Below are 14,354 nucleotides of genomic sequence, written 5' to 3' on the forward strand. Positions count from 1 at the left end.
TGCCTGTTGTGTTGCATGGTAGTTTTCTCATGTGCCATTTCTTGGCCCTCATTCGGGTGTAAGCAGCCATATTCTTCTGCAACACACCAAGCCTCATCACCTTTCTGGCGAAGCCACATCGCTCTGCCGCGACTCAGGCCGTCTTTTGTACATGCCAATTGCGACCCCTCATCCCTTCCCTTGCATGATGATCGGCGAGCCTCGGAACCCGAATCGAGACATGGAGAAGCTGTCAAATCAGATTTGCCAGCAAGGCCAAGTGCCGTGGGGAAGAGAGAGAGAGAGAGAGAGAAAAAAGAGCCGCCTACCTATTTTGGCGTCGTGCCGCTTTTCCTGTTTTCTCAGCTGGACGCGGCCCGGCCCAACTCCTCCGCATGGCGTTGTGAGTCTAGCGTTAGGTACTGTAGCGTCTTGGAGCTTGGGAGAGCTCTCTGCTTTCTCACTCAGCTCTGCCGGCAGGTGACGTCGTCAATCATCTTGACTCTATTCAGCAAGGACAGACAGAAAGAAACGATCCTCTCGCCACCGCATTCCATCCTCTGCATCTCTGTCGCACAAACCTAAGCTCACTCTCCCTCACTTCTTCCATGTCCTCTCCGCCTTTCTCTTCCAACCCCAACTCTAGCCTCCCCCCTCCATTCCCTACATCTTTTCTCGAATTTATACGGTACGGTAGTAGCAGGCCCCCCCAAAACCCGCAGCGTAGCGTCTACCGAATACCTCCGCGGCCATGACGGACGAGAATACGACGTCGACCAACGGATGGAGGCCTGGTACCGGCGTGAGCTCCGCCGTCAGCGCGGCCCCGCCCTCCAGCCACGGGCTCCGACGCGCCATGACGGTCTCCGCCGCCGAGGACGCCGCTGCTTCCCGGAGGGCTTCAGCCTCGTTGTTCCCTGCCATGGACACGATGCCGCCGCGCCGGAGCTCCAACTTTTCAGAGTACAGCCTCAGTGAGGCTCGCGACATACTGAATCCCCAGTCCAGAGATCCCGGTAGCGCCGACACCTTCTCTTCCCCAGGAGACTCTTCGTCACTAGCATCCTTGTCACTGGCCTTTGCTCTTTTGCCAGCTCTCGCGGGTGTCTTGTTCAAGAATGGAAGTGCTGTCGTCACAGATGTCATGCTGCTGGGTCTGGCTGGTGTCTTTCTCCACTGGTCTGTCACGCAGCCATGGTGAGTTGGCTTTCATCCACCCCAAGGGTATACGCTCACTTGTTGTGGATAGGGCATGGTATCATTCGGCGCAGGAGGTGCGGATACAACACGAGGCAACGGCTGAGAGTGTCATCGAGGATGATAGTGACCTGGACTCGAGTCCTCAGATGCCAGCGCACTCGCCACTAGATCATGTTCCCGAGGAGGAAGAAACACAGCCGGAATCCCATGGGGATCTGCATGAAAGGTATCCCACAACCCAACAGCAATCAGCCCTGGCTGAGCTATACGTCTACGAAATTATCGCGCTGGGTTCATGCTTCGCACTCCCGCTCATCGGTGCCTATCTCTTACACGCCATCCGATCTCAGCTCAGTCGCCCATCAGAGGGTCTTGTCTCCAACTACAACTTGACCATCTTCCTTCTTGTGTCGGAGCTTCGGGTTCTCTCCCACATGATCAAGCTGCTCCAGTCACGAACACTTCACCTACAGCGGGTCGTCCAGGGCAGCCCCTCTAGCATACAGTCAACTCGCAACGCGGAACAGTTGGAAGCGGTCCTCGCACGCTTAGAACGACTTGAGTGCCGCATAACGGCTGAAGATATCATCTCTGCCCAGGGGAGCAAGCAGGATTCTTCCAGGTCGAAGCAGCAGGACAATGCCGTGGCTCGCGATGTGCGCAATGCCATCCAGCCTGAGCTCGATGCCCTAAACCGGGCTGTACGCCGTTATGAGAAGAAGGCAACCCTTCTTCAGTTTCAAACAGAGTCAAGATTCGCCGGCGTCGACTCAAAACTAGACGACGCCATCGCCTTGGCTGCGAGTGCTGCAAAGAATAGTGCATCACACAAGAACATCTTCCTATGGGCCATTGAGTCACTCACAGCCCTCGTTCTTCTCCCCTTCAAAGCTCTTTTGAGGATCCTACTGCTACCTCTCAGTACACTCTTGGCCTTGACTAGCAAGAGCAAGAGAAAAGCACCAACGTCTAAATCATCCCGTGGTCGGAACGGCAAAGCAGCCATGCAGCCTAGGTATAATGGGGATCGAGTACCAACTCGAGTGTCTAAGCGATAATCAATTCGTGCCACCTCGCAAGGTTGAGCAGTCTTTAATAATAATATTCTTTTGTATCCTAACCAGCCATAGTGGCTAGTTCTTATAAGACGCCTGGAAACCCTAAACCTTGATGTGCTTGGTCAGGGATATGGCAGTGTTTCGCTCTGCTACATTCACATATCTTTGGAGAACTTTCCTGGGGAAATTGATTACATTGGTCTACACAGTACGCGTAGATCAAGTTGTCCAATAAACGTGGCCACCCAATGTGGTTCTCATGGAAGCTCAGAAGAGACGCTCGGTGATCGAGCCAGCCATATCCAAGATGCCCAGGGTGAAAGGCCCGAAAGGTAAACCCTCCGGCCCAGATGAATCAAACCTTGTGCCAATGGCAAGACCGAATTGGGAACAAAACAATCAACACAAGATGAATCGAGAAATATGAGCCCCCAATCTTGCACCGGTACGCCTCCGGCTGAATAAGAACCGACCTTGTGGTTTGTTGTCGGCCATGTTTTGCCTAGAGTTGCGACCTTGTCTCAGGTTGAATCTAGCGCCGGGCTTGCGCCAGCCCAGCCAGCCGTGACCACTAGCGAGGCTTAAAAGCCTTGGTTTTGACCTTTGGGCTGACGGTTGGCCTTCGCTTACGGCTTTACCGGGTCGAGGACGTGTCCTGAGGCGAAGGATTGAGTTGGTGGAGGTGGGAGCTAGGAATTGACTTTCCCGCGCTCACGGCCGAGTGCTACCTCAGATGCTCTGCCACGCTGTTCCGCAGCAGCCAACATCGCCAACACGCTAACAAGCGTTGAATCAACAAACCGTCTCGATCCCGATCGCGTCACCCTTGCTCGGTGAGGTCATCTAGAGCACGTGGATGAGGATCGCATTTTCCGCTGTCCAGGATCAGGACGGCCGGAGGTTTGGTAGTGCGGGAGAGGGCAAAGGTCTGACATAGTTGCAACACCTATCCGAGGGCGACTTGCGAGGAGCCAAAACACACAAATACGATGGTCCCGTATATGATGGTGTTCACTCTGTGAGATGACGAAGGTATGACGGGCGCCTCGGGTTTCGTATGGGTACGACCCAGCTGCCGAAGTCCTGAGGTGATCTGATACCATCAATAATGGGCTCAACCAGGACAGCCTGGGTGATACACATAGTGGACACTGCTCCATCATCTAATATCCCCGTCCACCCCGCTGTACCGGATGATGTATGCAGCAATGAGAGACTGCGATCATGGCAGCGCAAAATATTGCAAACTCAGACATGCACATCACAAGTTGTCCCTATAGGCACAAGCCGAGCCGATATCCTGCCTGGGGCGCAGCTTGACAGGGTTGGCTGGTCCATGTGCATTGATCAAAACATCCGTCGAAAACACAATTGCGTGTAATTGTTGTTCAGGAGAGTAAGATGGCGCACACATGGCTGACTTTTCTTCGTCCGAAGGAGGGAGGCAAGGTTGACAGGGGGTGCGCGTCTTTTTGGGCTGGTGATCTTCCCGTGACGAGATAGGCGAGAAGGGACGAGCTGGAAGTGATGTGACAGGATGAGATGTGATGGTAGGGTGTTGCATGGGACAATTACCAAAAGAGGATGGGATGGGCGTTGGACTCAGAGATGACCCTCCACAAGGCTCATGTCGGCCAAAGCTGCCAAAGGCGTGTCGTTGGAAACAAAAAAGGTGGGACCCTTTAATCTCAGCACGCGTCGGTGAGGCTGCACTGGCGGCCGGTAGCGCATCTTCTCAAGAAGCTAAATGAGAAGGCTCTCAAGTAGCGCCTGGTACCTCTTGGTACGGCGCGGCAACTTGGTAGTTATGGTGGATGCTTCTGCGGACCATGAAATGGATGATGACGCCGAGCACATGGCAGATGTCGTCGTGAACCGTGGGCCTTCAGCTAGTGAATGCCCCTCTAACGTCTGAACGCGGTATCGGTCTCTCTCATGGTGTCCTCCACGAGCGGAGTCTTGGTCGGCATTCGGGGACTCGTGCGGAGCGGGCTGTTTAATGAGCTGGAAAGCCAACCTGGGCAATGGCCGACAAATGCCAAAGTGCCTGGCTAGCTGGCTGGCTGACCGTGGTTAAACATGGGCGCTGTGGTGCATGGCATGACATGATGTTGTTGGCGTCGCATCCGCGGGACAGGATTTGCTGATCCCGGCCTGTCGTGCAACGGGATAATGGCTTCCGCTGACGGCCCATGCGCGGCCGTTGAGTCTTGAAGAAAGCCTTGTTGTACAAGTCGACAAACAATCGAATGAGGGATGGACAGAGGTCGAAGCACGAGGTTACGAGCTGAAAGGGAATCATGGATTTCAAGGTGCAACGGTAGATGCAAGAGCAGGTTGGACTTTCAGAAGCACCTGCAGTCTTTGGTTCCCGAAATTGTGATTGGAAACCAAATGGCAGGTGCGGCTCGTAGTTTCGGTTCTAGAGTGGAAAGTGTGGACGGCACGGGCGATTGCAGAACCAGATCGATTAGGTAGCCACGCGGACTGGCTGAGTTAGTGTGGGAGGGGTGGTAGAAAACAACAAGGGATTATCAACCAACAAGAGAGCCGAGGAAAAGGAGCAAACAAGCAAGTCACTCACAAGCGAGGCCCTTGCTTTGTTCTACCTGAGCACATATGCGGGCACCAAGGAGAAACAAAAACTGCAAGACATGGCGGGCACTCACAGAGAAATCCCCGGCCGCCTGCAGGCCCATGCTTTGATTTGCCCATTCACTCATGATCCGTTGAACTCATAACGACAGTGGGGAGTCCGACAGGAGAGGTAAAAAGTGGAGGGAGACCCTTTTCGCTTCTGATCAGGTCAGGAGGCGAAACTAATTGTCGAGTTCCAGAACGATAGAGATTCAAGCTTGGACCTAGGAGGATCCTCCGTCCAGCCAGAACCCCGGAACCCTGAGTTGGTGAACCGTGAGTAGAGCGGCATGAATTTTAAATTAGAAGATGGGACGAATGACTGTGAGACGATTGAGTTCCGAGCACCGAGTGGTTCAGGTTGTCATTGACTGAACTGAGATTTCAGACAATGGATGAATCCGGGCCGCCTGAAAGGGACGGATGGCTGGACAAGACAAGCCATTGTGCCCCCAGAGAGGCGGGAAGTGGGATGTGCTTTGTCGGTGAGCCGCAAGCCGCCGCGTGTCATGTAAGACTTTTTCTGGCTGTGTGATATCACACTGAGATATAGCTCTAGCTGTCGTGTTGTCCAGCACAGCATCAATAGAGGCGGTCGAGGCGCAGCTGAGCAGGGAAAGAATCCTCGTCGCCGGCAGAACCCTCTTGTGTGAGAGTGGTGTCTGAGGTGTAATACCACCTCGACTAACCCGCGGATTGGCCTATCAGCAAATGCGATGGCGTCGCAGAAGTGGTGACGATGCATTGCCGTGCTCCCTCCAACCCACCGGCACGGGCACGTTGGCTACGTGTGACGATGGCAGCGGCTGAACACAGCGCAGCCCGCAGTGGCTTCCCAGCAAGCGTGCGTCCTTGGCTGTTCGACCTGGCTCATCCGCCTCCAGGATAGGATCCCATTCGCAGGAGGGCTGAACGCCCGGTGACAGGCAGGGCATGACCAGGCTCTGCCGTTCGGGCGCGTTTCTTCTGGCCGCAGCCAGGGTCCCTCTGAGCTGTTCGCTGGGCCTGGGCCAGGGGTCCACCAACGAGAGACTGGTGATCTCTCAAGGCAGAGAGAGAGGCTGCTCTGGCGGAGGATATCGAGGCCTGCCGAGCCAGACTCAGAGACCTCGCCCTACCAGGATGTAGAGGGATTTCACAGGGATGCGGATGGGGCATTGGGGCCGCTGTGAGCAGAGTCTGCAGGCTCTCAGACTCGCCTCAGGCGCTGTTCGGCTGGAGCCCACTCTAAATCAGCCGCTCAGCATGATCCCTGCGCCGTGCAATCTTGAGGAGCAGGTTCAGGTTCTGTCTGGGTTGGCGAGAGTGGAGAGAGTTTGGGCGAAACACCGTTAATGGCAGGGCCGTAGTATTATGCGTCTCGTCTCAGCCAGAAACAGGATGCGGCGAAGCGTCTGTCGAGGAGAGAGCCTTGGAAAATAGAAAGCCCATTCGGTGGAAAAGAGGCGCTCATCAGCTGGAGAAAATTTCTCTTTAGCCCCCAGCCGTTTTCTCTCAGCTGGCCATGCTGGCCATGCTGGCCAATTGCGCTATGGACCATGCCATTGCCGTGCCATCCCATGTCCATCCGTCCACCATCCATGATGGGACCCATGAATGATGGCTGGCCCTGGCGCGGGCGCGCTCCCGTCCAGACCAGGCTGGGATGGACGTGTACCTGAAGGTAGAGTCGACAGGTACATCTCGATAGCGATTGGCTGCCCTTTAGATGGGAGAGGGGTGGGCCGGGATGTGCCTGGGGTGAGGTACCCCACCTGCTATTCCCGAATCGGTCAACCTGAGAAGTGGAAGGTGCAGGGCGTGCAGGGCCAAGCACCGGGAAGGCGGTACGTACCTTGTAGTTCCGGCTGGCCCGCGTCTGGGTCGTCTCTCTGTAAGTCGTTCGTCTCGGCCATCACGACACCACGGCGTCACAGGAGGCCCTGGGGAAATTGGCCCTGGGAGGCAGCTCTCGCAGCCGGCGCCATGTGCTGTCGCTTCATCCACTCGCTGCCAACCATGGCCGCGGCTTGCCAGGGTATTCCCAGTCGTTCTCCGCGTCTCCAGCGCCAGGCAAGTGGGCTGTGACGGTCCATCGTGAGCCGTCGACTCCAGTCCTCCAACGAGCCCACCACCAGATCTTCGAAGGAAGCTAAAATTACACATCGCTGCACGCCCAGCACCGATGATAACTATGATCCCACACCCGTCAGGATCCCCTCTTCTAGGCTCTCTCCCCTCCCTCTCTTTCTCCGTCCTCCTTTTGCCTCGTGGTAGTGCTCATCGCTTTTGGTAGCCTCCATTGTTACCTGTTGGCTCGGGTTTGCTTTGTTCCACCGACATCCCGCGCTGTGCTGCTGATCGTCGACGACTCTCTGCCATCGAATCCCCCTTGTATCTCTCCCGTCTTGTATTTCCTCTTGCCGTCTCCGAGTCCCCCGCCATTGATCGGCTTTGATCGCCTTGTTTCACGTCCCGCCGCCATCGTGCATTTCCGAAGCCAGGGCTATCAAGCTATTAGAGTTGCTTCTTGCATCCCACCCACGGAGTTGGCCTGCCATTGAGCACTTGCACTCCTCGTCTTTTCCTCTCATCTTTCTTTCGTTTACAGCAAATACGCGTTCCTTGAAATCTTCTGCCGGGTTGGAATTCAACGATGCTCAACAGGCCCTCCAACGCTGCCATCAGGAGCTCTCGATACTAAATCGTCAACCACTCACCCGTCAACCTCAACCTTCGAATCACAATGTTCTTCCGCTGGTCTCGGTTATGGACGCTGCTCTGCCTGCTTCTGGTAATACAGCAAGTCAGTGGCGAGATCTTCAGATTGGCTCCACGACAGGATGAGGAGCAACCACCAAAGACAACAGCTATCGAGTCCGACGCAACAACACGAGAGAGTGAACAGGCCACCAAGACGGAGGCTTCTGTCAAGAAGACTGAGGCTCGAGAAACCACATCAGCCGAAGCCGAGTCCAAGACCGAGTCCGTTTCAGTTACCACCACCGAAAGCGAGGGAACTGAAACTGAGACCGCCGACGCTACATCAACAAGCGGAGCTCTTGAAGACGACGCCGGCTTCAACTCGACTCTCTACAATGGTAATTTTTGACAACAACTTCTCAAGTATCTCACTGACAAGCCCGACAGCCACAATCCCTGCTGGTCAACTGCCCATTACGCCGGTGCTTACTCCTGGCTGGGGCGTTGCTGGTACCATCCTGCTCCTGACCGGCATTGCACATGCCCTGGTTGGTATTAGAAACCGAATGGTTCACACCTTCTTTTCGACCGCGTTTTCTGCCGCATTGGGCGTTACCGTGCTCATCGTCTACGTTATGAAACCCGAAGTGAGCGATGGCCTACAGGGAGGTTATGTGGTTGCTGTCGTGCTCTCCGGATGCCTTCTTGGGGCGGCTTCCATGTTCTTTCGAGAAATCACCGAAGGGCTTGGCTGCGCATTGGGTGGCTTCTGCGTTAGTATGTGGCTCCTGTGCCTGGTTCCTGGCGGTTTGCTCGGACCTGTCGCATCCAAGGCTATTTTTATCGCCTGTTTCACTTTGGGTGGCTTCGTCTTCTACTTCAGCCACTACACTCGAGACTGGGCTTTGATTCTCATGATCTCCTTTGCCGGTGCCACAGTCACTGTGATAGGTATCGATGCCTTCAGCAGGGCCGGCCTTAAGGAGTTCTGGGCTTATGTTTGGGACTTGAACGATGACCTTTTCCCGCTTGGTGCTGATACATACCCAGTCACCAAGGGCATTCGAGTGGAGACGGCAGCAATCATCATCATCTTCCTCTTTGGTATCGTTTCCCAAATTAAGCTGTGGAAGGTTGTTCGAGAAAAGCGCGAGAAGAAGGCCGAGGAGGAGGCTGAGGGTCAGCGGAACCTCCGGGAAGAGGAGGAAAATGTCGGCCGAAACATTGAAGAGGCCAACGCTCGAGAACGACGTCAATGGGAGAGAGTCTATGGAGATGGCGATATCGGAAGCTCAACAGCCTCGCGCACCTCAGATGACGGCGAGATCTCAACAGAGAAGAAGCACCGCGACAGCCAGACCGACTCTTCAAAGAGACAGTCCGCTTCAATCGTCGAGGTTATTGAAATGACGACCATGACAGATCCAGAGCCGCCCAAGAAGCCAGCCCCCGTCACCTTGATGTCCTCGGAACAGGATATGGACGGCAGAGTGACGGTTCGCGTTGCCTCGGATGATATTGCTCGACCTCCGGGCCAGGTTGATGAGAAGGCTCCCACCGTACACCATGATACCCTCTCAGTTGCCAACGAGTCTGTCGACAGGCGCGTGTCTCAGTCCTCATCGGCTCCTAGGTCTCCCGCTCCTCAGGTCATCCCTCTTCCGTTCACTATTCCCGTTGCCGCCGATGATGATGACGCCATTTCCGATACCGAACGATCCTCAGTCGCAACCTTTGCCGATGATGAAGATGCCGAGCCTCCTACTCCAGGTCACCGCCAGTCACTTGCCAAGAGACTATCTCGCCTTTCTCGTGGATCGATGGAGTTGTTGGGAAACATTTCGCACCGATCTAGCCGTGTCCTTGGCGAAGACCATGAGCACGGCCATGGTCACAGTGGAAGTACTGAGGATCTTGTGATCCCACGTTCTCGACCTCGCGACGACGATGGCTCGGTCGCGGCGACAGTCGATGACGAGAGTCTGAGTGCTGGCGACCGCCGCTCCCTGCCCGGCACTGAACCACCCAAGAGCATTGAGATCAATGCTGAGCTCTCTGGAAAGGATGATCATAGCAAGTTGAGCCCGACCCCGAGCCATCAAACCAAGTTCCTCGAGGTCGACACAGCCAGCAGCGCTGCTAAGCCCACTAAGGCCGAGCATACGGAGGAGCAGGCTTCTGAAGCCCTTGACAAGGCCAAGTCCGCGACATCCGGTTCTTCGACCCGTCTCAGCTTGACGAAGGATCGCCTGCCAAGATCATTGTCCAAAGTTGCCTTGTCCTATCGAACCAACGAATGGGCCAAGCACTTGAGCCAAGCTGACGCCCCAGAGCTCGACGACATTCACATCGACGTTCCTCGAAGCCCTGCGGTGCCGACTATCGAAACACCCGCACCCGTTCATGTCAATGAGCTGCAAAAGTCAGCCCACGAGGGAACGCCCGCACCCGCTATCGCACGATCTGACTCCCAGGTTTCCAACATGTCTCATTCTGCCTCTCGACGCAGTGTGAGGCAAAATGTCCCCGCAACCCTCGCTATCCTCAACGGTGAGGGACAAAACCGCAGTCCAGGCACGACGCCTACCAGTGCCGGTGTGCCTCGTTCTGCCTCTATGGGTCTGCGTCGAACCTCGAATGGCATTGAGCCGATTGCCGAGGAGCGTGATGCTCCTAGTCTGACTCCTCCCATCCCTGAGGGACAGGCTGTCCGATCTCATTCTCTTAGCCCGGCTCCTATGCCAGATGCCCACCGTTCGTCCACTCCAGGTCTCGTCTCGTACTCGAGCCCCCAGACCCTGCTCGGCCAGCGCGAGATGTACCTCCGCAACAAGTCTCAAGGAAACCTCCTGGCAAACCCATCCGAAGTCAGCTTGAACAACCCGTACAGAGCTTCCAGTGATGCGGGTTCTCTCAACAACTATGCCATGTACGCTGCCGGGGTTGGCGCAGATGTAGATGATCTACCTCTGAGCCAGCGAAAGCAACTCATGCGCCAGAGCAGCTTGAACCCATCAGCCTCTACCCCTTCATTGCAGCGTCTTAGCGGTGGAAGCGGCAGTGGCGGCATTGGTGTCAACAGCTCAGAAGCGCCCTTTGACTCTCACCAGCCCAAGCGCGTGTCCACACTCCCTACTTCTGTTGAGCGCGAGGCCCGTATGGCCAACTTCCGAGAGAGTGTCCGCCAAGACCGTCTTGCGGGCGCCCCAGTTGTCAACAGCACAGGACGCGAGACCCCATTCACGCCGATGTCGCTCCTTGCCGGGAGGGAAACCGAGGTTCAGCGCAACGTCGAGATGAGCCGCAACATTCTCATGAGCCAAAAGGAGGCTGAAGCCCAGCGACGTGAGATGGAGCAGCGAGAGAAAGAGTGGAATGATCGAGCCTTTGACGAGCGCATGCGAAGCGGCGATCTTCTCGGAGTACACCGCGAAGCCATGCGAAAGATGCAGCGAAACGCCAAGGACAAATGATGAGGTCCTCACCTTACACCAAGTCTCTGGTGTCAGCCAGAGCAAAAGCACAAACACATTTCTCTGAAACGATCAGAGACACCAAGTCACATTCATTTTCACGTTACATTTTTATACCATCTTTCAACATGTTATCACTTTGACGCATTATTGATACCAGGGGTTTTCATGTCAGGGATTCTGAAAAAAAGCGGGATTGGTCAAGGTTTCAAGATCAAAAACGACACTCGGGTTGGCGGAGGTTCAGGTATACAGGTACATTATATAGAGGGTGTGCGTGTGTGTCACTGTAGCGCATCGCCGGCGTTAATTTGGCGGGTTATAATTCTAATGGTTCTGGTCTTCCTGGGTGGAGGACACGGTGATGGCCAGGTGTCTTGGACATGGTGGCTTTGGCAGAATCACAAAGTTATGGATTATTCACAAACATGGCTTCTCTTATGGGACGAATGTGTTTTGTTGTGACTTGTGAAAGTCCTTGAACTATCTTCTGAATCCTTCCTTGACTGAAGACTGAAACCTGGAAACGCCGGCGCCGACGCCGTCGCCTGCAATGATGCTGAGCTCGCATGGATGGGTATGATGGCAGATTAAACACAATAAGCAAATAAAAGGATTATCGAATCAAGTGTGGCATGTTTTGTCTCTGGCGACCTGGGTAGTTGGTGTTGGTGGTTACGTAGCCCAACCATACTTGCTTTCCTACTGTCGGTATGTTTGTGCTAGCATGGTCTCGACGGTGACAGACTGTCCAGACGTCGATGAAACGAGCAGACTCGTCTCGGGGGTAGACACAGATAGCTGAGTTTGGTCATCGGACCACGCGCGTGTCTGGATATGAGAGGGTTCCGTAGAGAGGTCGGTCGTATCCCAATGGGCGTTGTTGACGACAGAGGGTAGAGACTCAAGGGGGAAACCTCGTTCGAGTTGAGGATGCCTGTTCTTCTTTCTTCCGAAACTCAAGGAGGGGATGGATGGTAGTGGTATTGTGGGAAAGTCGAACCGCGTGCGGAAGAGAAAGGGGTTGGGCGTCGGAGAGGTTATGGGTTCTGATGCTCTGTTGAGGGCGGTGGTTGAGGGGGCCGTAGGAGGAGGATAGGAAACATCCCATGGATTTGACTGTGGCGCTTGAACTCGGGCAGGTTCGGGCCCTTGTTCGACGTCTTGATTCGCGAGAGTGAGATCGATCGAGTGCATGGGAGCATGGCGAGAGCTTCCTGCCGAAGATGTGCTCAGGCTGGGAATGTGTCGCGAGGACAGAAAGCTTCTGAGCTTGCTCTGTGGAGGAGAACTGCTTCAGTTGGTTAGCACTACCCGATGAAAATTTACTGTTACTAAACTGAAACTTACCTCGAGACCCCTGTGGACGTCATCAGACGAGTGTTACCAGAACTGCTTCCGTATGCGTCCCTGTCAGGATCGTACTCTTCGCGAAGCTTGGGAAAGATGTAGCCGAGACCGATGAAGAGCAAGCCGAGGCGGTAGCTGTTCATGGCATCTTTTGTAGTGCCAAAGAAGATGAAGACGGGGATGGTCGCAAGGATAGTAATATAGCAGCTGTTCATATAGACAAAGGGGACATCATTCGAAGGCAGAAAGATGATGTTTGACCACATGTTTGGGAAGGGTTGATTGTGGATGAGATGATAGTCGAAAGGCTGGAGTGGAAAGGCAGCCATGAAGTTGATGACGGCGAGAGTGATTATGATGGGTAGAAAGGGGACCAGGATGGAGATTACCATGAGATAGAGTCGGCGCTTGGTTCGCTGCGCCCGCTGAGTGGTGAGCCGGTTGCTGCTGACAGCTGAACGGGTGGCCCTTGCGACCTCTCGGAAACGGATGTAGGTCAGGACTGCAAACTATGCGTTAGATTATCTCAAGTTTGGATGAGAAAAAGAAGTGAGACTTACTTGCGTATCCAGAAGTCATGATGGCAATGACCACAGGGGCGGTAACGAAGAAGACGATGTAAGGCCACGACGGTGAGGCAACCCAACTGCATCCCACCAAAGTACCGACGACATATCGTTGAGCTGTAAGTGACCAAACCCAGCAAAGCTGAATAATGGGCAGAGGGAAGATGATGAGTGCCTGAACAAGGTGACGGCGACGCTTCTCGCGGACGGTCAGGGGGTTGGCTCGCAAGAGACCGACTTGCTGGGCAAGGTTACGCATCATGGCGAGCAGACAAGTGACGAATAGAGCAATGTTGAAGTTGTGAATGTAAGGACTGAGATCGCAGAGGCCATATCCGGGCCACCAACTGTCAGTGTCATCATTCCTCCAGATCAGGGCGTTGACGATGGTGTCGAGGTTGGTCACTTCGATGTTGACGATGAAGACGACGGCTGCGAACTCGCTGTTGCGGTAGAGATGCTTCAGGGGAACGAGACAGATGATGTTTGCGAGAGTGGCGAGCAAGACACGGCAGATAAAGTTGGCTGTCAGAGCGGGAGTGGTGATGGCTTCAGCTTCGCCGGCCACAACGATCCAGGAACCGTCACGGCCGAACAAGTGGTCTGAGCCGGCCATGACGAAATATGGATATGAAGCTTTTTCATAAAAAGGTTCAAAGAATGAAGTTTGTCAAAGCACACGCCTTGTGATGTTGTTGGCAAAGAAAGATTGGAGAGGATGACTGGAAACCGTTGCGTCTTGGCTCAACGGTTGATCAAAGCGGGAAACACAGGGACCTATTCTATTAAAAAGGCAAGATCCTTTTGTTGGCTTTTTATACAGTCGCCTTGCATCAATCGCTATTGCCCAGGACCCGGGAGGCCGGATCCTGGGCAAGGTGGGCGCGCTGAGGCGCATCTCAATAAGAAGCAGCCTCAGATGCCACATTTGGGATGATATGACATGGATGTGAATTACGGCCCTGAATTAGAGGCTTGAATAAGCTAAACCGTTCGGGTCATATACGAGCGGGAGTGACAGCGTTTGGGCAGTGCCCACCCGGGCCGTTATTGAGGATCTGGAGGTCTTATTCAGGTCCGAATGCGGTAAGTCGATCGGACCAGGGGGTGGAGGTGAACAGAACGGCACTCTGGCCATCAGACCGGCATGTGCATGCAGGCTCTATAAAAATAAACAAGAGGCGCCGGAGTTTGCGCCCCCAGGGCTTGAACGTGCGCCTGTCACTTTTTTGGGGGGCGCGGGCCATGGTGATGATTTGAGGCGTCTCGTCCGAAGGTGGAGAGGAAACAAGGTTATCGAACATGGACAAGGCTTGGCTGTGACAATTGGAACTGGAATTACACTGAGATATTGAATGTGTTTTGCTGACTCGGATGAAACCCGGATTGAGTGAATCAAGCGCTGGGCC

The 14,354-nt window shown here is 54.5% G+C and overlaps 3 protein-coding genes across 3 annotated transcripts; 2 read left to right on the forward strand and 1 right to left on the reverse strand.

Annotated features, from left to right (window-relative positions):
• Positions 1-730: 730 nt before the first annotated feature.
• MRS44_003244 (uncharacterized protein) lies at positions 731-2,237 on the forward strand (the record flags this gene model as incomplete). Its single annotated transcript, XM_046268387.2, has 2 exons — positions 731-1,176; positions 1,229-2,237. The coding sequence occupies 2 exons, from the start codon at positions 731-733 to the stop codon at positions 2,235-2,237; spliced, it is 1,455 nt and encodes a 484-aa protein (XP_046137358.2).
• A 5,362-nt stretch (positions 2,238-7,599) lies between these two features.
• Positions 7,600-11,029, forward strand: MRS44_003245 (uncharacterized protein; the record flags this gene model as incomplete). Its single annotated transcript, XM_046270592.2, has 2 exons — positions 7,600-7,954; positions 8,004-11,029. 2 exons carry the CDS (start codon positions 7,600-7,602, stop codon positions 11,027-11,029), a joined length of 3,381 nt encoding a protein of 1,126 aa, XP_046137359.2.
• Positions 11,030-11,731: 702 nt separating this feature from the next.
• On the reverse strand, positions 11,732-13,561 carry MRS44_003246 (uncharacterized protein; the record flags this gene model as incomplete). Its single annotated transcript, XM_046282970.1, has 3 exons — positions 11,732-12,320; positions 12,380-12,881; positions 12,940-13,561. 3 exons carry the CDS (start codon positions 13,559-13,561, stop codon positions 11,732-11,734), a joined length of 1,713 nt encoding a protein of 570 aa, XP_046137360.1.
• Between the last annotated feature and the right edge of the window lie 793 nt (positions 13,562-14,354).

The sequence above is a fragment of the Fusarium solani genome (genome assembly GCF_023522795.1).
Source record: "Fusarium solani strain SB1 chromosome Unknown bctg00000001, whole genome shotgun sequence".
Classification (NCBI taxonomy): Eukaryota; Fungi; Ascomycota; class Sordariomycetes; order Hypocreales; family Nectriaceae; genus Fusarium; species Fusarium solani.